Source organism: Seriola dumerili, unplaced genomic scaffold, assembly GCF_002260705.1.
Source record: "Seriola dumerili isolate Sdu_G_001 unplaced genomic scaffold, Sdu_1.0 BDQW01000134.1, whole genome shotgun sequence".
In the NCBI taxonomy this organism is placed as follows: domain Eukaryota; kingdom Metazoa; phylum Chordata; class Actinopteri; order Carangiformes; family Carangidae; genus Seriola; species Seriola dumerili.
The window spans coordinates 843,947-866,426 of NW_019174389.1; the positions used below are offsets into that span (position 1 = coordinate 843,947).

At 39.8% G+C, this 22,480-nt stretch overlaps 1 protein-coding gene across 1 annotated transcript in view; it reads left to right on the top strand.

Annotated features, from left to right (window-relative positions):
• Positions 1-22,480, top strand: part of LOC111224453 (neurobeachin-like) — a 201,516-nt gene that overhangs the window by 102,041 nt on the left and 76,995 nt on the right. The window contains 4 exon segments of the mRNA XM_022748943.1: positions 2,602-2,666; positions 4,760-4,868; positions 6,892-7,058; positions 16,060-16,184. Coding sequence (XP_022604664.1) covers positions 2,602-2,666; positions 4,760-4,868; positions 6,892-7,058; positions 16,060-16,184 — 466 coding nt within the window.

Sequence of the window (22,480 nt, forward strand, 5' to 3'; positions counted from 1 at the left end):
CTCTCCTCAGCCTGGGCAGCTGAATGAAAAGGTCAAGCAGCTCTGTTTCTTGTAACAGCTTAAACATACAGGGGGGATCTAGAGTGGAGCCACAGAGATTTAGTGATGGAAGGTCTCCAGATGTGGAGAGTATAACAGAGCAAAGCACAGCAGATAAAAGCAAAGGCTCCCGCATACTGACAGGCTGGATTGAAACACCACAAATACTTAGTGCCCTGCTGAATTTCAGGAAGATGAAAGTAGGAGGAGTGAAAATCTTCTCAAGGCCAGCAAGCTTTTCTCTGGGATAGGACTTATGGGATTTGAGGTCCACAAAAAGGTGGTGGGCTTTTCAAAGATACACGGAAGAATAGTACCATTGCCCCAAGTGAACCTACCCAACATTCCCCTTTGTTGTGTGAAAGAATTCACCAGCTCTTCAGCGTTATGGAGCTTTTTTTTGCCACTTTTAGCAAATTGTTTGGTTTTACACACAAATTTACTGTATTCTTCAGTTTCTTTGCTCTCATTAACATTGTCTCCAGCAGCAGCAGCTGTTTCAGCAAAAAAGCTCAGGTAAACTAACTGTATACAATCTGCCCAACACCCAACACAGTGTTAAAGCATTTGTAGAAACCTAAACCTAACATAAAAAGTGAGTGACAAGTAGACTTACATTTGTCAGGTTGCCTGAAACAAAACTAAGAGAATGCTAATGTTGGCCATGCTGTTGAATTTGTAAATAGGCAACTATTAGCTTACAAGTTAGCAACAAAACAGGTTGACAAAACGTCAAGGCTGTTTTCCGGTTTGTTGTGGCGCTCTCCTGCCCCCAAAAGGCCAAAAACTCAATGAATGCATCTCTAAATCCCAGCTTTTCTTATTCAAGCTACTAAACAAACTTCCAATGGCCAGAGGTGCTTCATTTTGGTCATGGTCTGCATTTACATCAAGGATCACATCTCTTTTGTAAGGAGGTGCACGTCAGGCCTAATTCCCTTCAAATGGGTAGCAGAGGACTTTCTCTGCAATCAAAGGCAGCCTCCTCTGGGAGCTCTGTTCTCCAGTAAAAAAAAAAGAAGGCAAGAAAAAAGAGAGCCTCTGAAGTGCTATCTCAGCTGTCAACAAGCATACCCCAGACAAGATAGCAAATATGACTCGTTCATGCTATACCTCCACTGACCTGCTGCCATTTTCCTGGCATTGCCCGAGTGTCACATCTGCCTTGATTTCCGTATTTATTTTTGTCACATGAGCATGGTGCAAGTGGAACCTCAGAAGACTGGCTTTACATGATCCCTGTCCAAATCAAGAACAGCTTATTCCAGCCAGATACTGTAGCAGTGGAAGGGGGTCATAGGGAACATTTGGAGACCAGATGCTCAGCAGTTTGTCAGCACCATCTTCCTGACTTAACGCATCGTAGGGTCAGACTGTGTACTCTTGCATGAACCGGTATGTGTCAGGCAAGACAACTGTGTACAAAAACACATGCCCATACATAATAATGTCAATGTCAGTTATTGTGGTACTATACACAACAAATGCTGTTTATCTTGCCTCCAGACACTTAGATAGAACAAACAGTGTGTATCACTGTTTTGCATGTATGACTACAGATAATATATCTCCATATATTCCTTATGTTGGAAATAACAATAATATTAATAAACTGCAATTTTTAACTGTATAGTCACAATCTAAAGCTCCCTATATACACAAATAGCTTTGAGTTGCATATACGTTTGTAATCCTAGGTCTGGAAATCTTTTCTTTTCATTTTTCTCTGTTTTTCCCTCTTCTTTTGAACTGTGGCCTTCTCTGTTTTCTCTTCCATTTGCACCTCAGTGAGGGTACAGGAGAGCTGAATTTCCCACAGTGAAAGGCGCGCTCTCAGACTGCTTTTTAATCATTTCCAGAGCATGTTGTGAGACAGCAAGTGCTGGCACTCTGGCCCAAGGCTCGGATCCCTTCCAGGCGCACACTGCAGGGCTCAGTGAGCCTGCTCAGTAATCTGTCACTGTAAGGGACAGAGGAAATGGCTGTATTTAAGTGAGAGGATATAGTTTCATCCCACAATTACATCTCTCCTGTGTTTACAGATCTTTTCACAGAGGAAGAAAGGATGGTCACACATGTGGTGCTGGATTTCAACTTTTTATAGCCATCACTTTTTTTCCACAAAGGATATATGAACTAAATGCTTTCTTTTCCTACTTGAATTACAAGCTATGACATGTAATCTAAATTACAGTTGAAATATGCAATTTGGATGGTGAAATGTGATACATTTCTGAAAGATCTTGTTGCATATTGGATTAAAAGGGTATTTTGATACTGATACTCTGCCATTTTAACTTTTAATGTGCTTTGCAAAACTGCATGAAGAAAGTGCTTTTTCATGAGTGTTAGCTTTTGGCTTTGCTGCCTCTTTGTGGGTGAACTGTCATTCTGACATGATTTTTTCATTAAACCCAGATCTAATATCACTTATAACGGTGTAATTATATTCTGTTTTCTTCAGAACTTTTAGCATACTATTTACTCTCCAAAATCAAAAACAAAACAAAAAAACACATTTCTGCTTTTGTAAGTAACAGATCACAAACTCCTTCATTTCAGGAATGGCAGAACTCCATTCAGAAGAATGCTGGCCTGGCCTTCATTGAGCTAATTAATGAGGGAAGGTAATGTATCCACTCACTGTAATACATAAGCTAAAATCACACAGCCAAGCAGACGTTTACTAATACCCTCTGTTATCAGTAGGTTTATCTTATTTTAGTTTTCTGCCTGGCAATAACAAAAAAAATTGTTGGATTAAGTGGAGGGGTGTAGATTAGCTCTAAACCTCTTGCCCCTGTTGACTGCTCTGCTGGGGGTAAAGATGAATAAGGCTGTGGTGACTGGAAGAAGTAAGAATGTCGACACAACAGTGCAGTCAGCCTCTCTTATTTTCTGCTTTACTCTATCTTTATCTCTGCCTCTTTCACTGCGCACATCCCAGTGTCTGTGTTTCGCTTTCTGTCTCCCTTCGTCCTCCGCTCGTCTCTGGGTGCGGCCAGACTCTGGGATTTCCGTAGAACAGATCAGGGGCGGCTCAGCCCCCTTGCCCATCTGCTGACCCATCTGCCCAGGCTCACTGTATGCCCAGGCTCTTGTCTCAGCCCAGCCAGGCTTCTCCGAGTCCCCCACTGGCCCTGGAACAAAGAGCTACAGTCAGTAGGGCCACACGGCGCTGTCCAGGGTGCTGGTGACAGATACATAATTTCCCAGTCTTACTCAAGTCTCTGCACACCTGCTCTGCTTAACTAGACAGATCTAGAGGTAGCAAGAGTCTGGTAAATCTGTTTGCCTTACAAAGCGTGCCTGACACAGACGTTGTATCTGCTGAATGTGCAACAACACGTACAGCGGGTATTTGTACGCTGTGCCTCTGTTTCATAATGCAACTGCTTCATTGCTAAGCTGCTATCAAACACACTAAAATGCCCTGATTAGATCCTCTCGAGTATCCCTTAGGTTTTCATGTGGATGCAGTACAGTATATACAGATACGTGCAGTATTATTTGCTGCATACAGCTCTGTTAAGACAGTGTCTTTAAGCCTTAAAAGTAAAAGCTACAGAGATCACAGTATTGACCCCTGACTAGTTTTAAGATAAAGACAAAATATACGGTGCTTTGAGGCACTCAACATGAAAAGGTTTGAAACACAATTTAATAATAGATAAACAAAACTAAAAAAAAGACCAGTTCTACAAATCTGTTTGATCTGATTTGCGAAGCTCTGTCTCCAAATTGTTTGGGTGTTATGTTTTTTCATTTACAGCACATTCACAATCACCAGGCATTGAACTTTCAAGAATTTTCAACTGGGATGGTCACTGATTTTATGTGGCAGCCTACATTTATATCAGTCTAATCTAAGGCTAAGTGTGAATACTTGTATTGGTTAGTGTTTCCCATGAACAGAATACTAATGCAGAAGTGTGGAATCTTTTTTTCCTATTTTCAAAAATCACTTGTCAACGTGGTTTCTCATCTATTCTTGGTTTGAAAACAAAGCTTGGCGTTGTCAGCCTCTCTCTTTGAACAGTGGACGTCTGTCTATTAATGAGCGCTTGTCAACAGTTAAAGAGGCAATAGCAGCTGATGAATGCAGCCTCGGGATTACTACCTCTCCTTGGGACAGGAGGAAAATTACAATCTGTATCAAGCACTGGAGAGGAACAGGGGCCGCTTTAATTAAAACAAAGCTAGCCTAATGGTGTGTAAAATGGCATGTAATCGACACACAATAGCCATGGTGTTTTCAATTATTAAAGATACTGGAATTTAAATGTGAATATGGGTGGAAACCACGGAGCCTCTAGAGCCAGCCATGTGAGAAGTTATCCACGGCTCGACTTGTCAGCAATATGGGCACTGGGTTGATGTTCTGGTCAGTGGGAAGGGATGCTCAGTCAATCTGGAACGTGCCAGACAGGCTTCAATGCTCTAATGACACTCCATTCCCTCCTTAATGCTACAGAGGAATCTGTCACTGACCTGCTGCCTTGCAACATAACACAGACAAATGATACTGTTTACTAGTCTGCTCTTTCAACAAGCCGAATGTTGCACCATCCTGACAAGCTATATTTGCCTCAACCCTGCTCCTTCCTTAGGGGTGTCATTACAACAGATTTTAGCCAATAAAAATGATCTGTTTCCTAATGAATGATTAATGTGTTCATGAAAATGTCTGCTGCATTTAACTTTCTCTGCGATGTTAAAGGTTGCTCTGCCATGCCATGAAGGACCACATAGTTCGGGTTGCCAACGAGGCTGAATTCATCCTGAACAGACAGCGAGCGGAGGACGTCCACAAACACGCAGAGTTTGAGGTATAAATTGTGCCATACTTTCTAGAACCTGAAATGAAATAATAAACGCAGAGTCATACTACTCACAAAATATTGTACAAAAGAGTCTAATCACACATCGCTGCTTCTCCGAATTCAAATTTTATCATTCGCTGTGAAAATATTTTGCCAATTTTCTGATGAGCTCTAAACAACTCATGTTAGTATAAAACAGCCATACATTTTCAGTAATCATGTCCCTCTGTGTCCTCATGAAGACTAAATCCTCACCCTTGCAGTTCTTATGAAGCAATTTAATTACTGGTAGCATGGGGATATGCCAGCAATATTAATTTAGGATTTTGATGAGCTTTTACCCACCAACTCAGGGGACAACCTCCTGAGTCTGTATTTTGCCCACCCACATCAAACCTCCCCCATTTCAGAAATGAAAGGAAAAGCTATCAAAGCTTAAGCTATTTGTGAGTGTAATTAGTGTTAAGCCATTATTTTCTTCTAATTATCTGTATAGAAAGTAAGTAAGAAAAATATAGACCTTGTATTTTCAGTAGTTAGTCAACAAAATAGCAGATTAGAGACAGAGATTGATAGAAAAATATAAAGCTAAAGAAATCTAAAAAATATTGAATATAGAAATAGTTGGTTTGGTTATTGTAGAACATCAGAAGACGCACACACACACACACACATGCACACATATAATGTAATCGCACAAACCTTTAACACACACTTCCGCCACCTCTGTTAGCAGCTTGTACATGTGAGGAGTGATGAGTTTCTTATCTGGGAAAAGCAGCCATCCTCAAACAGCTGCTTGATATACAGTTCTTGAGGATCCTTGACCTGCTAGATAAACTGGAAGAGACGGCTAGATGTGCAATGTCAGGAGAAGGGGGAAGTGTACCTGGCCCCATTCGTTCTGTCTGCCAACTCCAGACAGCCTACACTTTTCATCTAGGTCTGACGTTACTTTATTACCCACTCTCCAAGATTGAAGATTCACAACGCAGATAAGACATTTTTACAATTAAGTTGGTGTCAGGGCGAAGCATCATATGTTTTAAAGTGATAAATAACATTTGATATTTGTCACAGCATCACGTGGTAATGCGAGGTGACAAGCAGAGATTGAGTTATCCGCCCCGTGAAGAATATGTTGAAGTATAATATCTGACAGAATTCAAATTTGAAGCAGGAAATTCGATTAACTTCCAGCTTCTGTTAGCAAATTAGATTTTGAATATTAGCAAGAGTTCCCCTCAGGTGGCATAGTAAGACAATCTAGAGTTAGATCGGCTCCTCTAGATTACTTTTAGCCACTTAGAGACTTGCACTGACTTGTGAAAATTGATTTAAAACCAATATGGCCATTTTTCACACATTATCTTTCTAACACTTAGATATTCCTCAGTATTTAATCAAACGTTATTTGAACTAGTGTATTATTGATATTTTTATGGTTTATTTCATTTTTGTTTTTATTTTTGTTATTACAGAAGACATTGTTTTCTTATGGTACATTTTGTTTTGTTTTTTAATAACTGCATATTTACATTTTACAGCATTCCTATCAGGCAACAATAACACACTTCTTCATATAATGGCAGTGTAGCTTTGTAAACCTTGACATTTGATAGTCTTCGTGGATCTATTAGGGTATTTTCCCTCCGCTTCTAATAGCACCATCCACATCTTCCTAGCAGGGAACCTCATCTGTCCGCAGTAAGGGAATGGCCTGCCTTCATGCGCTTGCCATGATTTACTACACTCCTCCAAGGGAGCAGAAATATATCTCTCAGCTGTCCACTAATATCTTTATGCACTCAAGTGTGTTGAATGAAGCCATAACATTCTTCAGTGTGACAAATGCTCCATTAGAGGGTATATACTACTGTAGCTTTATTCAAGTAAAACATTCTCAAATGCTATTAGCACAATATCAGATATCACTTTTGGCAGTGGATATGACTGCACCTAAAGCCATTAATATACAATGGGTTTCACACTATGTTTTTCTTTTTTCTTTGTCTAAATCTCAAATTAGTCCAACTGTGCCCAATATGCCGCTGATAGAAAAGAAGAAGAGAAGATGTGTGACCACCTGATCAGTGCTGCTAAACACAGAGACCATGTGACGGCCAATCAGTTAAAGCAGAAAATCGTCAACATCCTCACCAACAAGCACGGAGCCTGGGGGACACTGGCCCAAAGGTAAGGTCTTACACTTGGACATGTGAAGATCAGGTTCAGACCAACACGTTAAGTCTTTCACATGAACCATAGCTGCTTCGTGTTAGGTCCAACCTAGAGGACAAAAGTTACCTGTTCACAAAACTCTGCAGTGATGGGATAGGCCACCAGTTAATGTCATTTTCCCAGGATCCGATAGGGTCAGCGATCGGGTCAGCAAACGCAATTACAGTGTGGAGTGGCTTAATCCCCTGGGGACAGCTGATTGGCCAGTCGTCCGACATACTCGGGTGGAAGAAGGGGGTTGGGGTGTTTCTGCAGTGTTGTCCAGGCATTCATTGACCCTCACAGTAACACAGCCCAGCACCTGGTGTTAGTTGCAGACTTCCCCATGGGCCCTGTTAAAATAACCGCCGGCTCTCCTGCTCTGCCTCTCACCTTCATCCACATGGTCCCACAGATGCAGAGTGAGTGGAAGGATCAAGAGCTACAGAAGTGTTACAACATACTGTGTGTATTTACCATTTATCTTTTGTTACTGATGTAACAGCATACATGCAATTGCTATAAAAACAGAAATGTGAAGCTCCAGTTTCTGCTTCCAGGTAAAGCTGTAGTGGGATTTATTTTGAGACAAATTTTTGTCTGTAAAAAAAAAAAAAAAAAAAAAAAAAAAAAAATCAGCATTGCTGGATGCAGGACAGATGGGGAAATGAACAGTAAAATAAAATATATTTTAAAATCTTGGCCACAAACGTTAATCTAAGTACTTGAGCTATATTCTGCAAGAGACTTTAGAGAAAGTCTGCCTCTTTACACATCCCACCACTGCTGATTTGCCAAAACAAATTTTGCCTCTTTGCTGGAACAGTAGCTTTGGTTTTGTTATTAAATTCTAAAAATACAGTGCAGATGTTCAGCCATGTTCACTGAAAATGGGTTTGTTTCATATCTAAACCCATGTTTACCATTGTCCAAAATATTCTAGCTGGTGTAATTAGTTTTTACGGCTGTATTTTATGTCTTTGACTTGCAGTAACATTCAAAGAGTTTCCACACAAACCAGCAGATGCCATAAGCAGCTATATTTGCTTTATGTTTTCATGGATTCATGGAAGATTATGCACTGTGTCTATTTACTTAATGATATCAAATGTGTTTATATTGCCATTATTGATTTTGTCCTTTTCATGTTTTTTAGAGGACATTAATTTGTTTTGAATAATTTCATAACTACTACAGAGAAATAGAACATGTGCATGTTTAGTATTATAGCAACATTTTGTCTGAGACTGAGAAGTTTACAGTATTCAAGTAGAGATTTTCATTTTCTGACTAAACCTTAGCAGCATGACAAAATCTATTGGATTGAATTCTGGGCTCTTGTTCAAATATTTATGGAGCCCCTCTCAGAGGCATAGCATTTGCATTGAAACAAAAGGTTATTGAGCGTGGGTGCATTGTAAATGATACCGCAAAACTTCCAACAAATTCAAATTTAATGGTAACCTGCTGGTGAAGAAAAATGATGCAATATGCTCACAAGCTCAAGGCAGTGTTGCAGTTCAACAGCTTAGTCTTATTCAATGCTACATTAACTTTCCCATTTATGCTGCTCTTGTAAAATATAAAGCCCTCAAGCATTTTGAGGTGGCTGTCTGTTATGTGTGTGTGTGTGTGTGTGTGTGTGTGTGTGTGTGTGTGTGTGTGTGTGTGTGTGTGAGAGAGAGAGAGAGAAAGAGAGAGACTTGCTAATGTTTGTTTTCACCCTCATGCACAGAAATTGCTTTTGCCTTTTACTCCTAAGTTCTGCCTGGAGACATGCCAAAGGATATTTATCATTTATTTAGAATATATTATAAACAAAATTATTCTTAGGCAGCTGGTAGACAGAAACTAGTATAACTTATATGTTTATATTTTTTCTTCTGCCAGTGTGTGTTTGCAACTGTGCTCATTAAATGGATATAACCACCTGGTCTGCCATTAGATGCATCAATTTTTGTCTGAATTACAGACATCTGCAGGTTATCTGTGTCTCTGAGGGCCACTCTGTTGTGAGCTGTTGTTCTCTTTGTGGCAAACAGTGTAAGAAATAGTGTCTCAGCACACACAACAGCCAACAATGAGGAAATAATCTGTGCAAGGCTCAAAAACAGCTGCTCTGCAGTCATGTGATCTGAGTGTAGAATAACCAGATCAGACCCTATGGTGGCCTGTAAGATCATACTATATGCTTGCTTGATGATGAATGTCCCCCTGTATAGAGTCAGCATAGGAAAATCAATACTCCTCAAATTGAAACAGTATAGGGTTGTATTGATCCGCTGTGCTAAATCAAAACGAGGAGGCTTTGATACATCTCTCCAGGACAGCTCCCTGCCCAGTAATGACACACTATCAATTTTAGCTTTACACTGATAAATCAAGTTGAAAATTGGATGTCAGAGTTTTTTCTAGGGAGAGAGTGATTTTCCGTGCCCTCTGGTCCCCTCTGCTGTTGACCTCTGAACCGTGCCAGTGGATTATAAAGTTCAGGCTCGTCTAAAGTGAAAGTAGATGTCAAGACAAGGCTGATAAATTCGTTGAGGAATAATGTCCAGCACTTTTGCAGCAAAGGACCACCTCACTGTGATACTATAAATTCTCTCTCATTTTGCAGCTCTGTCACACTGCAAGGAACTGCTGAAAGGGTAAATTAAGCAGCAAATGTTTGTTTCGCTCAACGAAACTCTGTAACTCCTCAAACAATTTAAAAAGCACTGTTAGAATTACACAGTGGCAGGTTTACACACCAACCTTTTGTTATTTTCATTAATTAGTGAGTTTTTACAGCATTATTAAAATGTAGAGTTATCTTTAAAAGCATTCTGCCTCACACCATTTATATCTTGTGGCGCTAATAAAGCCATACACAGATACCCGGACACTCCTAGATGCTATGGACATTTTAACTTACGTATTCACAATCTGAACTTCAGTGAATCTCTCTTGTGTCATTCTCTACCATTCATCCGCCCGCGCTCCTCAGGTACTAATTGTTTCGACACAACCAACCTAACAGAAATGTAAAGAGGGCTGAAGGAGACAAACCTCCCTTTGTTCCCATGCGGACGTCCATGTTCACATCAGCAGCATCAGTGACAGCTGACGGAGGAGCCTCCACTGGCCCCCACAGCAGACCTTAACCTTACCTGACTAGTCTATTGATTGTCAACATTTCTTCTGTATAATTACTTTTTTGTAGCAGAGAGGAGAAAGGAAAATGGCGGCATATATTGATCTGTGGCAAGGCAGTGAAACAGCCGTTTCCCTTGACTAACAGTGAGTTTCATCTCTCACACGTGATGAATGGTAACAATCTGCCTGTGGATAATAACTTTGTGATGGAATGAGCCTTTTTACTCACGATGTGCCTCGAGTATTTGGTCCCGCCTGAAAGGGTTATCAATTCTAATAGAAGTCCACTAACACAAAGGGGGAGCACCTGTATATGGCCTTACAGCCTCAGAGGGTTCAAGGTCTGATGACCCCTTTGGGGCAGAAAAGAAAGGCCAAGGTCTCTGGTTCATCCTGACAGTATAAACAAAAATCAGCCTGGCAGGATATCAGATATAATTCAAAAATATTGTTTTTGACATCTAGAGTAGTAAAATGTGCACGTTCTTTCCTTTATGTGTAAATCCTAAAATTCCTGTGATCAGTGTATGATGTTAGTGACTTACTTTTGTATTAAATTAGTAAGAATATAGTAGAATTACCTCATCCTAGAATTCACTATAAAATGTACCTCCAAGTGTCCACTTTTTGCTATGGATTTCATGCAGACTTTCTATTCTATTCTGTCTGAACCAGTCCTCTGCATACCCTGTGTCATTTTTCAGTCCGCTATCTAGAGAGGCTTCAGTAAAATGCAGCCTGATTTACAACAGCTCACTAGTGCTGTAATGTTTTTTTTTTTTTTTTTTAATTCTTCATTTAGTTAGATTTTATTTAAAACATGATGCTGCTTTGTTCTTGCAAGCTGATATTCTCTCAACTGGCACTTGTTCTTGACCTACACCAGGCTTTATTCCCTTGAGCTACTTTTAACCTTGCACACTGTGCTAATTATCTCTGGAAAAAGGCCCATTCACACAATCATCAATTTCATCGGGTGTTGAAATTGAGCCGGGCATTGCCTGACTGTGCCCCATTTCCGATGAAAGATGGGCATCCACAAATCTGGCGATCCAGGGGAGTTCACCTCCAGTACAGTACAGTACCTCATCCCTCGGCTGATCGCGTACGTCTGTCTTCATTACACCAGATGACCTGGAGTTAATCTTGTTGCTGCTGTGTAGTTTCCCTTTTGTCTTTGTCCAATAACCATTCCTCAGTGTGTCTCTTCTCTATCTCTCAATCTACAAAAGAAACGTCATATCCAGTAACTAAAAGCATTTGGATCTTAGCTTGGTATCCTCATGTCTGCAACAGTGTTGAGTGTAGTGATGATAAGAAATGGGGAAATTAAAGAGATGAAAGTCTTGTGTACCATTTGCAGCCCTCTGTGATAATCTGATCATGATGTTGGCTATACAGTCAGTTAACACTTGGCGTTCGACAGACGCATGATCAAACTTGATGTGTTTTTATAGAGGAAATTACTGTGTATTTTTTTCTTAGTTTATAGGTTACTTTGAAAGCAGTGGGCTGAGAGATGCTGATCACCATATGGTTGCCAGTCTCCACTTTTTGATACAGTGTCTTCCTTTTTTTTTTTTTTTTCTTTTTGGTATTTTTTGATCTAGCAGCAGTATATAGAAGAATGTGGCGTAAAAATGCTTACCAAAAAGAATGCGCTGGTTGACAGACAATGTTTTCGCATTTCCTCGCTTTGGTTTGTAGTGTCTGCCAGCTGCCTGATGGTTTTCATGACATGTGGAATCCCTGTCATTACAGATCCACATATCTGGTTGTCATTTTAATGAGATCAAAAGACTGGTCCAATGAAGCCAATATATTACTATTATTTGGTCAAATAATAGTAATATAATAATAGTTTCTTACATTTCTGGGCTGAATATGGTGCCAGAATATCCTGAATAATTCTTTTTGGGCAGGTACATGTTAGTCCAGGTAGTTGAAATGGACAATGTATTTTGTTTATTTTACCTTCTAATCAAGTTTTTATTCTCTTCATTTATTTATTTTTAAATTTTTAGTTTGTATTCATTTTTTCATTTCTACTTTGAGGTGGAGCAACATTTGCATCTCAAACAAATTCTTCAGGGACTTTGTGACTCATAGTCAGAGTCTATTAGGACAACCGAAAATTGAAAGAAAAGACTGCTTGTCCTCAGAGTTACTCTAAAAGTGACGTGTGTTCAGTGTCCCAGTGTGTGTGTGTGATAGAAACCAGTCACTGCGCCTCTGAATAGAATTGTCACTGATTACTGGTATTTATTATAATTACCCCCTACTCATGTCACCAATGGAAGCTTTTAAAAGGAGTATAATGGTGTTTTATTGAATCAGTATGTCCCTGTCCTTCCTCCCGTCCGCCTCACACAAATCTGCTCTGAGCATAAATAGAATAAAAAGGAAACCTTTAACCATGAGATCCTCATCTTCCTGCAGTTCATCCCTGTTCGTGTTTTAATGAGCCATTCTGCTTTCATTTTTTATTTCAGTGATTTTATCTTCGTTGTAGGGATTTTATTTCATTTGCAAAGATGACATTATAAGGCAATTGCGCTAATTACAGTGAGTATGGAGCACTCTAAAGTAGCTGATCTTTAATGTATATTGTTGTATAGTGTCTGGTTTGACCGTGACAGTTTTGTTTTGTTTTGTTTTTTTTAGCTGACAGACATTTCAGACCTCAAACAAGCATGTTAAACCAGGTAATGGCATAGGTTCAAGTTTACCCTTTTACTCAAACACCAATACCATTCTCCAAAAAATCAGACAAAATAGGAGGAAACAAAATAGGGTCTCTGCTGCCCTAATATAACAGTAGCACTAAGAATATATCACTCTCTAATCCAATATGAGCCCTTGTCAGCTGTCAAAAGTATCTCTCTTTTCTAGAGTGATGTTATAGTTTCCTTTCCGTTATCATTCCTTTTATTTTTATTTTCCTCCCCATCTTATTTTGAATTATTCCTGTCAGCTTTCTCTTTGCTTTTACAAACAAAACACATTCCCTGTAGACTGGGGTGATCTGGCACCTCAAAAACCTCAACACTGGCTCCTCGAGGAAAGATGTGCTTTAAATACCTATTTGAAAGAGAAGAGAATAGATGATAGTCTTCTTACACATTTATCCTACTGCACTTAGCAAGTCTGGAAGTGTCCATAAATAATGGTGCTCCTGTTTCCTGTAGGTTATCAGTGCTGGAAAATTAGCTTTTAAAATGCGGTTTGAAATCCATTTGGGTGATTGATGGGTGACGGGACTAATAAATTTTGCCAGTTTCTAGGAGGCCGGCTTACAGCCATTCTTTATGGTTGTCATGAAGCCAGACACATTTGATGTGGAAAATAAGGGGGTCTCGAACAAACTCTGCTTAATAAAGAATGCTATTGGATGGACAATTTGTTGTTGTTACACAGACAATACAGGCAGCCTGCTTTTCTATTAATGATTCTGAAGAAGGAATTGGGTTTTATCACCTATACTGAAAATTTATTGTCTGCAGTCTTGAAAAATGGAGGTTGGTTGTTAGCTTTTGCAGTATATTAAATGGCACAAATGTGTACCATTAAATGTCTTGCTTGTTCCCCATTTCCCACCATGCTTTTAAGACATGGATGAGCTGTTTGGTGGCTCTGTGCCACCTCAGAAATCCCTTGTTTGAGCGCTCAGTAGCTCCAAGCTGTGAGTCTCCATCAGGAGTGTAGTCCTCCTGTGTACTTTTCGGACCACCCTCAGAGAGGCAGTTCCTTTAGCACGGCACTTTGGCGGAGTCCAAATCCGGTCCAGCACTGACCACATAGTCTAAAATATCACAGGTCCTACTCAAACAGCAGAATACCACATTCAAACTGAAACCATCTGCTAAACGAGGGGAAGAGACATCAAAACGTCGGCATCCAACTCATTAATCAGTCATTGTAACTTGAGGGTTTCATTTGTTGTGCATTTGTTTGCTGTTAAAGACAAATGAAGATATTTTTAGCTTAAACTAAAGTTGTACTCAAATGACCAAATAAAATGCACCAAATGCAGTTAATACTGTTATAACGAAATCTTCAAAGTGGCAGCTTTATCCCCCACTGGCATCTGCTGTCTATTTGCACTAAGAATTAGGGGACATAATCTTCAGCAGTAATCGCCCAGTTGCCTACAGTGGATTTACATTTTTCACACTGTGTAATCTTGCGTTTACAATATCATTTACGTGGGTTTCTCCTTTCCACCCACTGACATCTCTCTTTTCCTCAGTTAAGCTTTGAGGGAGATTGACAGGGGACAAGCTCAAGGCGTTAAGGCTTGGTTTGCATACAGCAGCTCATGATACTGTGTGCATAGAGCGTGTGCACACACACACACACACACACGCGCTCAATTTTGATTGATACTTAACTGAAACTGAGCTCTTGTTGCTGTCAGAGCCCAGCTAAGTCTCCTGAGCCTCTTGATTTCTGACATTTGTAGATATTATATTCATGGTGCAAGGAGGCTGTATTTTGTGATGTGATCCCCTGTAACACTTTAATCTGTTTAGACTGCTTCAATACTGTGGCAGGGAAGGGGGCAGAAACCATACAATGAAATAGACGGCTGCCTGCCAAGGTTTTACTGTATCCTACACGCACTGAAAACGCTCTACTTGGATTTGGACACAGTACCAGATCCAAGTCTTTGTTTGCAGCTTTGAAAGGCTGTTTCTAGTATTTTACCTGTAATATGGAGGTAAAGACAACAATTTAGATTTGAGCATAACGAGTTGTGTTTTACTACATCATGTACTTCATGTTTGTGTAATAAACAGCAATAAAACTGTCTATATGAGTTAAACTGTGTGTTCTCCCCTCATACTGTAGCTGTTGAAGTTCAGCAAAATGAAGCAGAGTGAGTGATGCCATATTTCTTCACATTTGGCTGACAATGAAATAAAAATGAACCTCATGCCAGGCTGATGTAATCACCTCTTACCTTACTGTCAACTGCACACCAATTATTTGAATGATCACTATTTTTTATGTATTACTCTTCCCTGTTAAGAGTAAATTAAAGCAAGACTCTTTTTGCTGCATTTTCCTCTAAAGGAAACATAAAGGCTTTGAAATAGCTCCAGCTAGTGCACAGTTGGAACAAGCAGCACTTAGTAACCTAATGCTAGTCCTGGTGCTTAATGGTTTGCATTAGCTGCAAGCAATAAAATTATCCCAGGTCCTCACTAATGTTGGAATAATCATTTACAAAGATGGTTACCACATGCTGGAACTGTTTTCTTCTTTTTCTCTTTTTTTATGACCCTAATTCGCTGTTATTAATAATGAATAAAAATGCAATTTTCTGTCGGGTTGCTCCAGGGCTCTGGGAATCATTTCAATGAATATTTCAGCACATTATTTTAATCATGGCTCCACATATGCAGGGAGGGGGCTTGTTTTATAGGCTCATGCCTCAACCGCCCCAAGACCCTGATCATTAAACCCCACGCTGTCTGCGTTGAGGTTTCTACCTTTGATTTACAAGACTTGTTAAAAAACATTGTAAAAAAGGAGGCAAGCTGTGCCATTTATACTTGTAATTTGATGCTGTATTTGTTAATGGGAGTGCCTGTGATTTATGTGTGCAGCGGCTGCTGCTGCTGCTCCCTGCTGTTCTGATGCTATAGGCTTTAGCAGAGCTAACATTACTGGGCTTCTGCAGAGCATGCCACTAGTCAGCCTAATAAATCTACTATCTGTGGCCTGATTTTTCTCCTCAAGATGTTTTCCCCTGATAAAGAAGTGGCTGCTGTAATCAGACCATCACTGAGGGGTGCGGGCTCTGTCTAACCTGCCTGTCTTCTTGTCTCTATCATAGTCAGCTGCACGACTTCTGGCGTCTTGACTACTGGGAGGATGACCTGCGGCGGAGGCGGAGATTTGTCAGAAACCCATTTGGCTCCACCCATTTAGATATCACATGCAAGTCACTGCAGGAGTATGGTGAGTTTATCATTTCTCTGTAGTTTTTTTTTAATCTGGTAGAATTAGGGAACTGAAAAGTGTTGCCATTAAAGCATTATAGAAAAAACATTTAAAGGGCACTAAAGTTTAGTCCAGACTTGTCCATATAGTTTAGCATATTCCTTATAGGAGTAATTAATTGTCATTTTTATTGGTAACATATTCATGAGTCCTGTGAATTGAACATGACACATTCATTTCATTGATCTTTTTTAATTCCATCATAACACATACTCAAGAACAAATTAGATCTCTCTCCCTTTGTTGTTTTCTTCTCTTTGTCTAAAACTTTCTTTATTGACCCAGGCACTCTTTTAGCGTTGCCCACCACCTTGTGTCAATTTTTCCTTATGTCATGCAACACCGCCCTTTAAGGGAAAGCAGCTCAGTACTATTAAACACTCTTGGCCCTTCTCTCCTGCATGTAATTGAATAACAGGGCAAATGTATTAATGGCATAGGAGTGAATGTATTGATTTTGAAATGAATGGAGTAAGCACCTCTTTAACTTTATAGAAAATAGAAAACAGGCGATGCATTGTGGTCAGGCTAGCCTTTTTAAAACGGCTGTAGACTTACAGCAACACATGCATAATGATTACAATGTTCGCTGACCTCATATGTGTCTCAGTGTTGAGCTACTGAAGCCGACCGTTGGCTGGACTCAGGATGTCATCTGGCTGCTTTCAGCTCTAGCTCTGCCATGGCTGCTGTACGAAGATCATGGCAGCTCTGTAGATAAACACATGCCAGCTGCTGCCGGAGCTGCAGGTGGTCCATATATGAGACACACATGCAATAATTGCACCTCCTGCTTTAGATTTCGTGGTGGTACCATAAGCTAATTGTGTGGGGTTTTGGTGATGTGTTGATTCTGTTGTGGGGAGTGAGGGAGGGGGGGGTGGGACTAAAGTAAACAAAAGTTACAACTTTAGTGTTTTTAACCTGTTTAGGAATTTTTATGGCTGTTAAAACTTTGCTATCACGAGCAAAGACATTGCATTGCATTGCATCACCATTGCTTTCCTGTAAATACCAGTAAACCTGTAAAACATATCAAAACATCATTAGAAAACTCTCAAACTTCTCCTGCAGCATAAGCTACTTCACTATTGAGCCACACTTTCAGTATGTTCCAAACAATCCTCACCTCACTCATAACTAGTGTTACAAATTTTACAAGGCCTAATAAGCTCTGGCTTCAGCTTACATCTTTTTGGTCATCGTTATAGTGTGTTCTTGACATTTACTCATTATTTTGTAGCTGTTGACGCTCAATTCAGTTCAATTTAGTCCTTCAAATACACTAATTGAGCGGAGTTTCTGAGGGATGCGGAGGCTGTAGTGTAACAGAACAGGAACATTAAGCTATGTTGTATAAAAACTATGACTGTCCTCATCTGCAAAGTTTTCAGAGCTAAGATAAAAAAGCTATTTCATCCATTTCTGTTGCTCCATTTGCTAACTCTCTTGGTTAGCATTGCCCATTGACCTCTTCATCGTGCATTGGCTCAATTTATTATATGTGTGTATTAAATCCTTTAGTGAGTTTTATGGCAGATATCCTCAAGACAATGCCACAAATGCATATCATGTTAGTTAGGCCATCAAATCACCAGAATATGTTTTTCATAAGTTTTCTTATGTTGTTTGACATTAGAGCCTTTGTGTAGTGGACTGAAGACTTGCTGAAGTCCTGCTGGCGCGCGTTTTAATGAGCAGAATAATGCATAAACTTGTCAAGTGAAAGGGATCGCCTGTGGTCGGATGGCCCGCTTGCTCTCCTTGAGAGGTGAGCTGCACTTTCAGGCTTTTTCCTGCAGGCTTTGATGTGGTTGCACAGCGGAGGCCAGGTTTTGTTATGAGTTAAAATGAGAAGGATCTTTTGTTCTTTTTTAGAGCTGCAGTAGATTTTGTTGGCAGTGACAGTTGGCAGTTTTTGTTTTAGATATACTTTGACAGTCGGTGTGTTTTTTTATGAATATTCACTTTTAATTAGCATGGTATTAAAGATAGGACCCGTCTTTAGCAGACAACCCTGGTGCAGAGGCTCAGAGGTTGGATATCCATTAGTCATAACATCCAGACTTTGTTTCTGGGATATGACAAGGAGTCTATAGAACTTTTTAGTAGGTTCCCGGCTGCATAGGCACCAGAGTAGAAAAACAAAGAGGCTTGTTTGAGTTGGCCCTTGAGAGTCATTATTAAAGCTTTAAAATCTGAGACTATTGGAGAACCACTAGGTTGTCCAAATTGAATACACAGTTTCTGGTTTGACAGCAGGATATGACAATATACACTCAGCCACCATCTTGAGTTTGAAGAGGGCAAACATACACTGTTGTGTTCACAGTAAATGTCAGTCTTTTGAGCTCACTTGGGGAAAATGAAAGTGAGTAGGATTTTTTTTTTTTCACAAAGAACATTTCAGTGAGTGAGTGGCCCACATCATTTTTGACAGCACCTAAGAGTCTCACAATCCTCAGTTTTTTCTCTGAGCTATTAAGAAATTTTTTTTTTCCAATCCAAGCTGAAACCGAATATATATCATCTTCTACTGAAACTATTGAAATTAACAGTCTTTGAGAGTGCAAATGTCGAACGGAGGCTTTTTTAAAAAAAATCAAGTTGATATATTGGCAAATCCCGTGCATCAGTGTAACCTTTTTAATCACTTTTGTGCAACTTGTGTGTATGTGTATGTGTATGTGTGTGTATGTGTGTGTGTGTGTGTGTGTGTGTGTGTGTGTGTGTGTGAGAGAGAGTGTACATTCATGGGCGTGCGTGATGGGAGGTTAAACTCTGCCTTAAACTCTGCCTCGTTGTCTATTAGCAGCATTGACAGCTTAGCCAGCACATTCTGTCTCTGCCCTCTGCCTGTAATAACCTGCCCTGTTACAGCCAGCCACGGCCCAGTATCAGGGTATATTGTTAGGTGATTGGAACTGGGCAAGCATGAAATGGAAGTCACGTTAATATTGATCCAAGTGTTTAACGGGGTGTTTTACCTCCGGGTGTCCTTGCTGTCTCATTTCAGGTGAGCAGCTTCTCTCGGAGCTGATTGCCCCAGGCAGAGATCTTTATAGCTCTTTCCAGCAGCAGAGGCATCAGCCTCGTGATGTGATATTAACCTTCTCCAGCTTTATAATCAAACATATTAAACTGTGACAAATGACATCAGGGCATTTACTAGCATGCAGATCTGCACACTGGAATGCAGCCATTCAGTAAATACATGATATGCTCTGAAATGGTTATATTGAGTAACTAATGCTCAGGTCCAGATGGGGATTATTAGACACTGCTGTTAATGTTTTGATGGAGAGAAGATGAGATTGTTTGTAACCTCTGGCAGCACAGTAGACACGCACTGCACATCCCAGGATATTGAATAAAGATCACCCCAAGAGGAAGCGTCTGCACTATATAAACTTCCCTACATCAAAGTTATAATGTTTACTTTTACAGTCTCAAAACACATACTCTGCAATACGGATGGCTTGCATCACAGGAAGTATGAAGCTGTCATTTTTTCCCCTCATTTAATCTTTCAGTGCAGAGTAAATAAAAGTGAAGAGACAGAGGGCAGAATTGCATCGCCCTAGCAGTAATGCAATCCCATGGACTGGACTTTTTCTCTCCATGTGGAATGTGGAGCCTGTGGAGAGGGTGCGTGGGAGGGCAGGATCTGAAACGGTCTGGGAAACGGAAGAGATATATTTAAAACATTCTATAGAGCTCACGTTATATGGATGTTAGTGTGACTGCACAAAACACTGATGTACATTATAAGATAGTGTAGTAAATAAGCTATGGAACTGAGGCTTAAACTAATGCATGCTATCTACAGAGATCTGACAGAATGAGACACAAAACAGAACAATTCCTGCTAAAACCCAAGAGTTTAAGATCTGCTTCGTAGTATTTGTTGGCTGGACCGGCCAGGGTCCAGCGCAACATCCTCAAATGTGAGTGAGTGATAGAGTTGAGTTTGTAATGAAGTTATACCATTAGTTCGCTCTTGGAAAATGGTTTAACATGAACGTTTTCACTTATGTAATCAAGAGGCGTTTACAGTGGATCCACAACAGTTTTTACTTTCATCGAAGCAGCAGTTTGTTACCCAGACGGAGGCTGTGTGAGCCATTGTCTTTAATTTATGTGTTTGGTGATTTTGTCAGAAAACGTCGTGGTTAGAAAATCAGGATTTGAGCAGTGCAGAGCAGCAGCTTGGAAAAGGCTTGGAAGTTAACATATAGTTTTAATGGGCTGCGTTTCAGTCACTATTTCAAACTTGTTCCATTGTGTGACAACAGAAACAGAAAAACAAATGAGAACAGCTTTATTGGGAATTTGACTGTATTGAAATACCATATATGAGCACGGAGAGTATTGGAGAGAAGCAAACAGATGAAACTGTCTAACACTAAGCTGAATGCAAAAATGACATGATGAATTCATGAATAAGCCAATTAGCATATTACGTCATCTAGTGACATTTAGTGGCTTTTCCCAACAGGCTTTAGCGTCTGTCCATTCAATGTAGTTGTTTACAGCAGTTTTCAACTACGGCTTCAACTTTGCACATTGATCATATACGATCCAGCAATATAGTAGTTTTCATCATATTTAGAAAGAGGTCAAGATAATTTTGTGTTTTTAGCTGTGTCCATAATGATGCCTGTTGAATCAAATGACAAACATTATGTGATTTTTACAAGAGCCATGTATTTGCCTTTTTTTTAGCACATTATCCAGATCTTTCCTTGCTGATCAAGGCACTTCATGCAAACCTGAGGTATTTTGTGTTTTATTTATAGTTGTGTATATTGAATTACCCAAAGTATTTGTGAAATCAGCTTTTTTTTTCTCCTAAGTTAGTTGAACGTTAAGTAAAACATGATGTTGTGGATTTTTTTTGAGGAGAGGCGGTGAAGTGGTTGAGGCGGGTGTATAATACATAGGAGACTTAGAAAAACACATGCTTGCTGGCTCTACTGAGGCTATAAAAATGAAAGGCCAGTGCCACAAAACTCTCCAGCGTTGCAGTATATGAAACACGGACCCTTGGCAGCAGTATTATAGTTGATTCAACAGTCTTTTAAAGGCCTTTCAACTCTTATCTATTCCATACTGAATAGTAAAACTACCGAACACTGAAATATTTTCAAAATATGAGCCTTTATGTAAGATTATAAAGTTGTAAAAGTTTGAATTGGAGTTTAGCTTGTTCGCAAGAGAATACATTTACTTGGTTTCATCACTCTTTGACTGAGAAAAAATATCCTTAATTTTTGTTTTATGTAAAACAGAAAATACTGCTGCTCATGCATGTTCTGTTTTTATGCAACTCGAGTTTTCATTATAATGGTGAGAACAATGAAATTCACACTTTAACTTTCTGGAAAACTGTCACCATTACCAATAAAAAGTTCTAAGTACTCTCCCCTGTGCTGCTTCTATCAAAACAAACAGCCTTTTTTCTCCTGAACTGATTATTCACTGGTTTACAGTACAAAAATCCCTTGTTGTGTTGTCCCGTGTTTCAACAGGAATTACATTGCGTTAAAGAAGTAAAGAGGCCATTTTATGGCCTCTTTAAAAAGAATCACATCCCTTTTTAATGACTCTCAACATTACAATATAGATATATTTTCAAAATTAAAAAAAGATACAATCAAATGCCAGGAGGTTTGTAAGATGGGCACATTGAAATAGCACTTCAGCAACAACTGAAACTTACTCACATCATTAAGTTAATATATAAACTAAAAAGGTTTCTTGGACTCCAGGTTGACATTTAAAATATGAAAGATTTATTTTGACCCATCAGGTCATCCCATTACCTGAGCTTTGTCATGGAAAATGCATTGTAAAAGAAGTCCAAAATGTCACCCAACATTATGTTTTTAAAATGTAAACATTTTCAGTGTGTTGTCAGGAAAACTGTACACAGTGGGCCATTGGTAGATTGTCCTAGAAGGAGTTTGGGACCATGGGTCCCAGTTGAACCCCAATGCTTAGGGACGGCCTCCGTTGGTCACAGCTGGCACGTCTTTATCAGCCTCCAATGGGGTCACGAAAACTCTGCAATGCACTTTACTGAGTGTAATTAGTGCACTCCGAGGCAGCTTCAACTCAGTGATTGAACAATAGGACCCGTGAGACTGGTGATCGGTGGCTTCTCTTGGCACTGCTCCTGAAGAGCTTGAGAGCAGACATGAAATGGAACTGCTGTGATTCTTACAGAGAAGTTCAGAAGTCAGTGGCAGTGG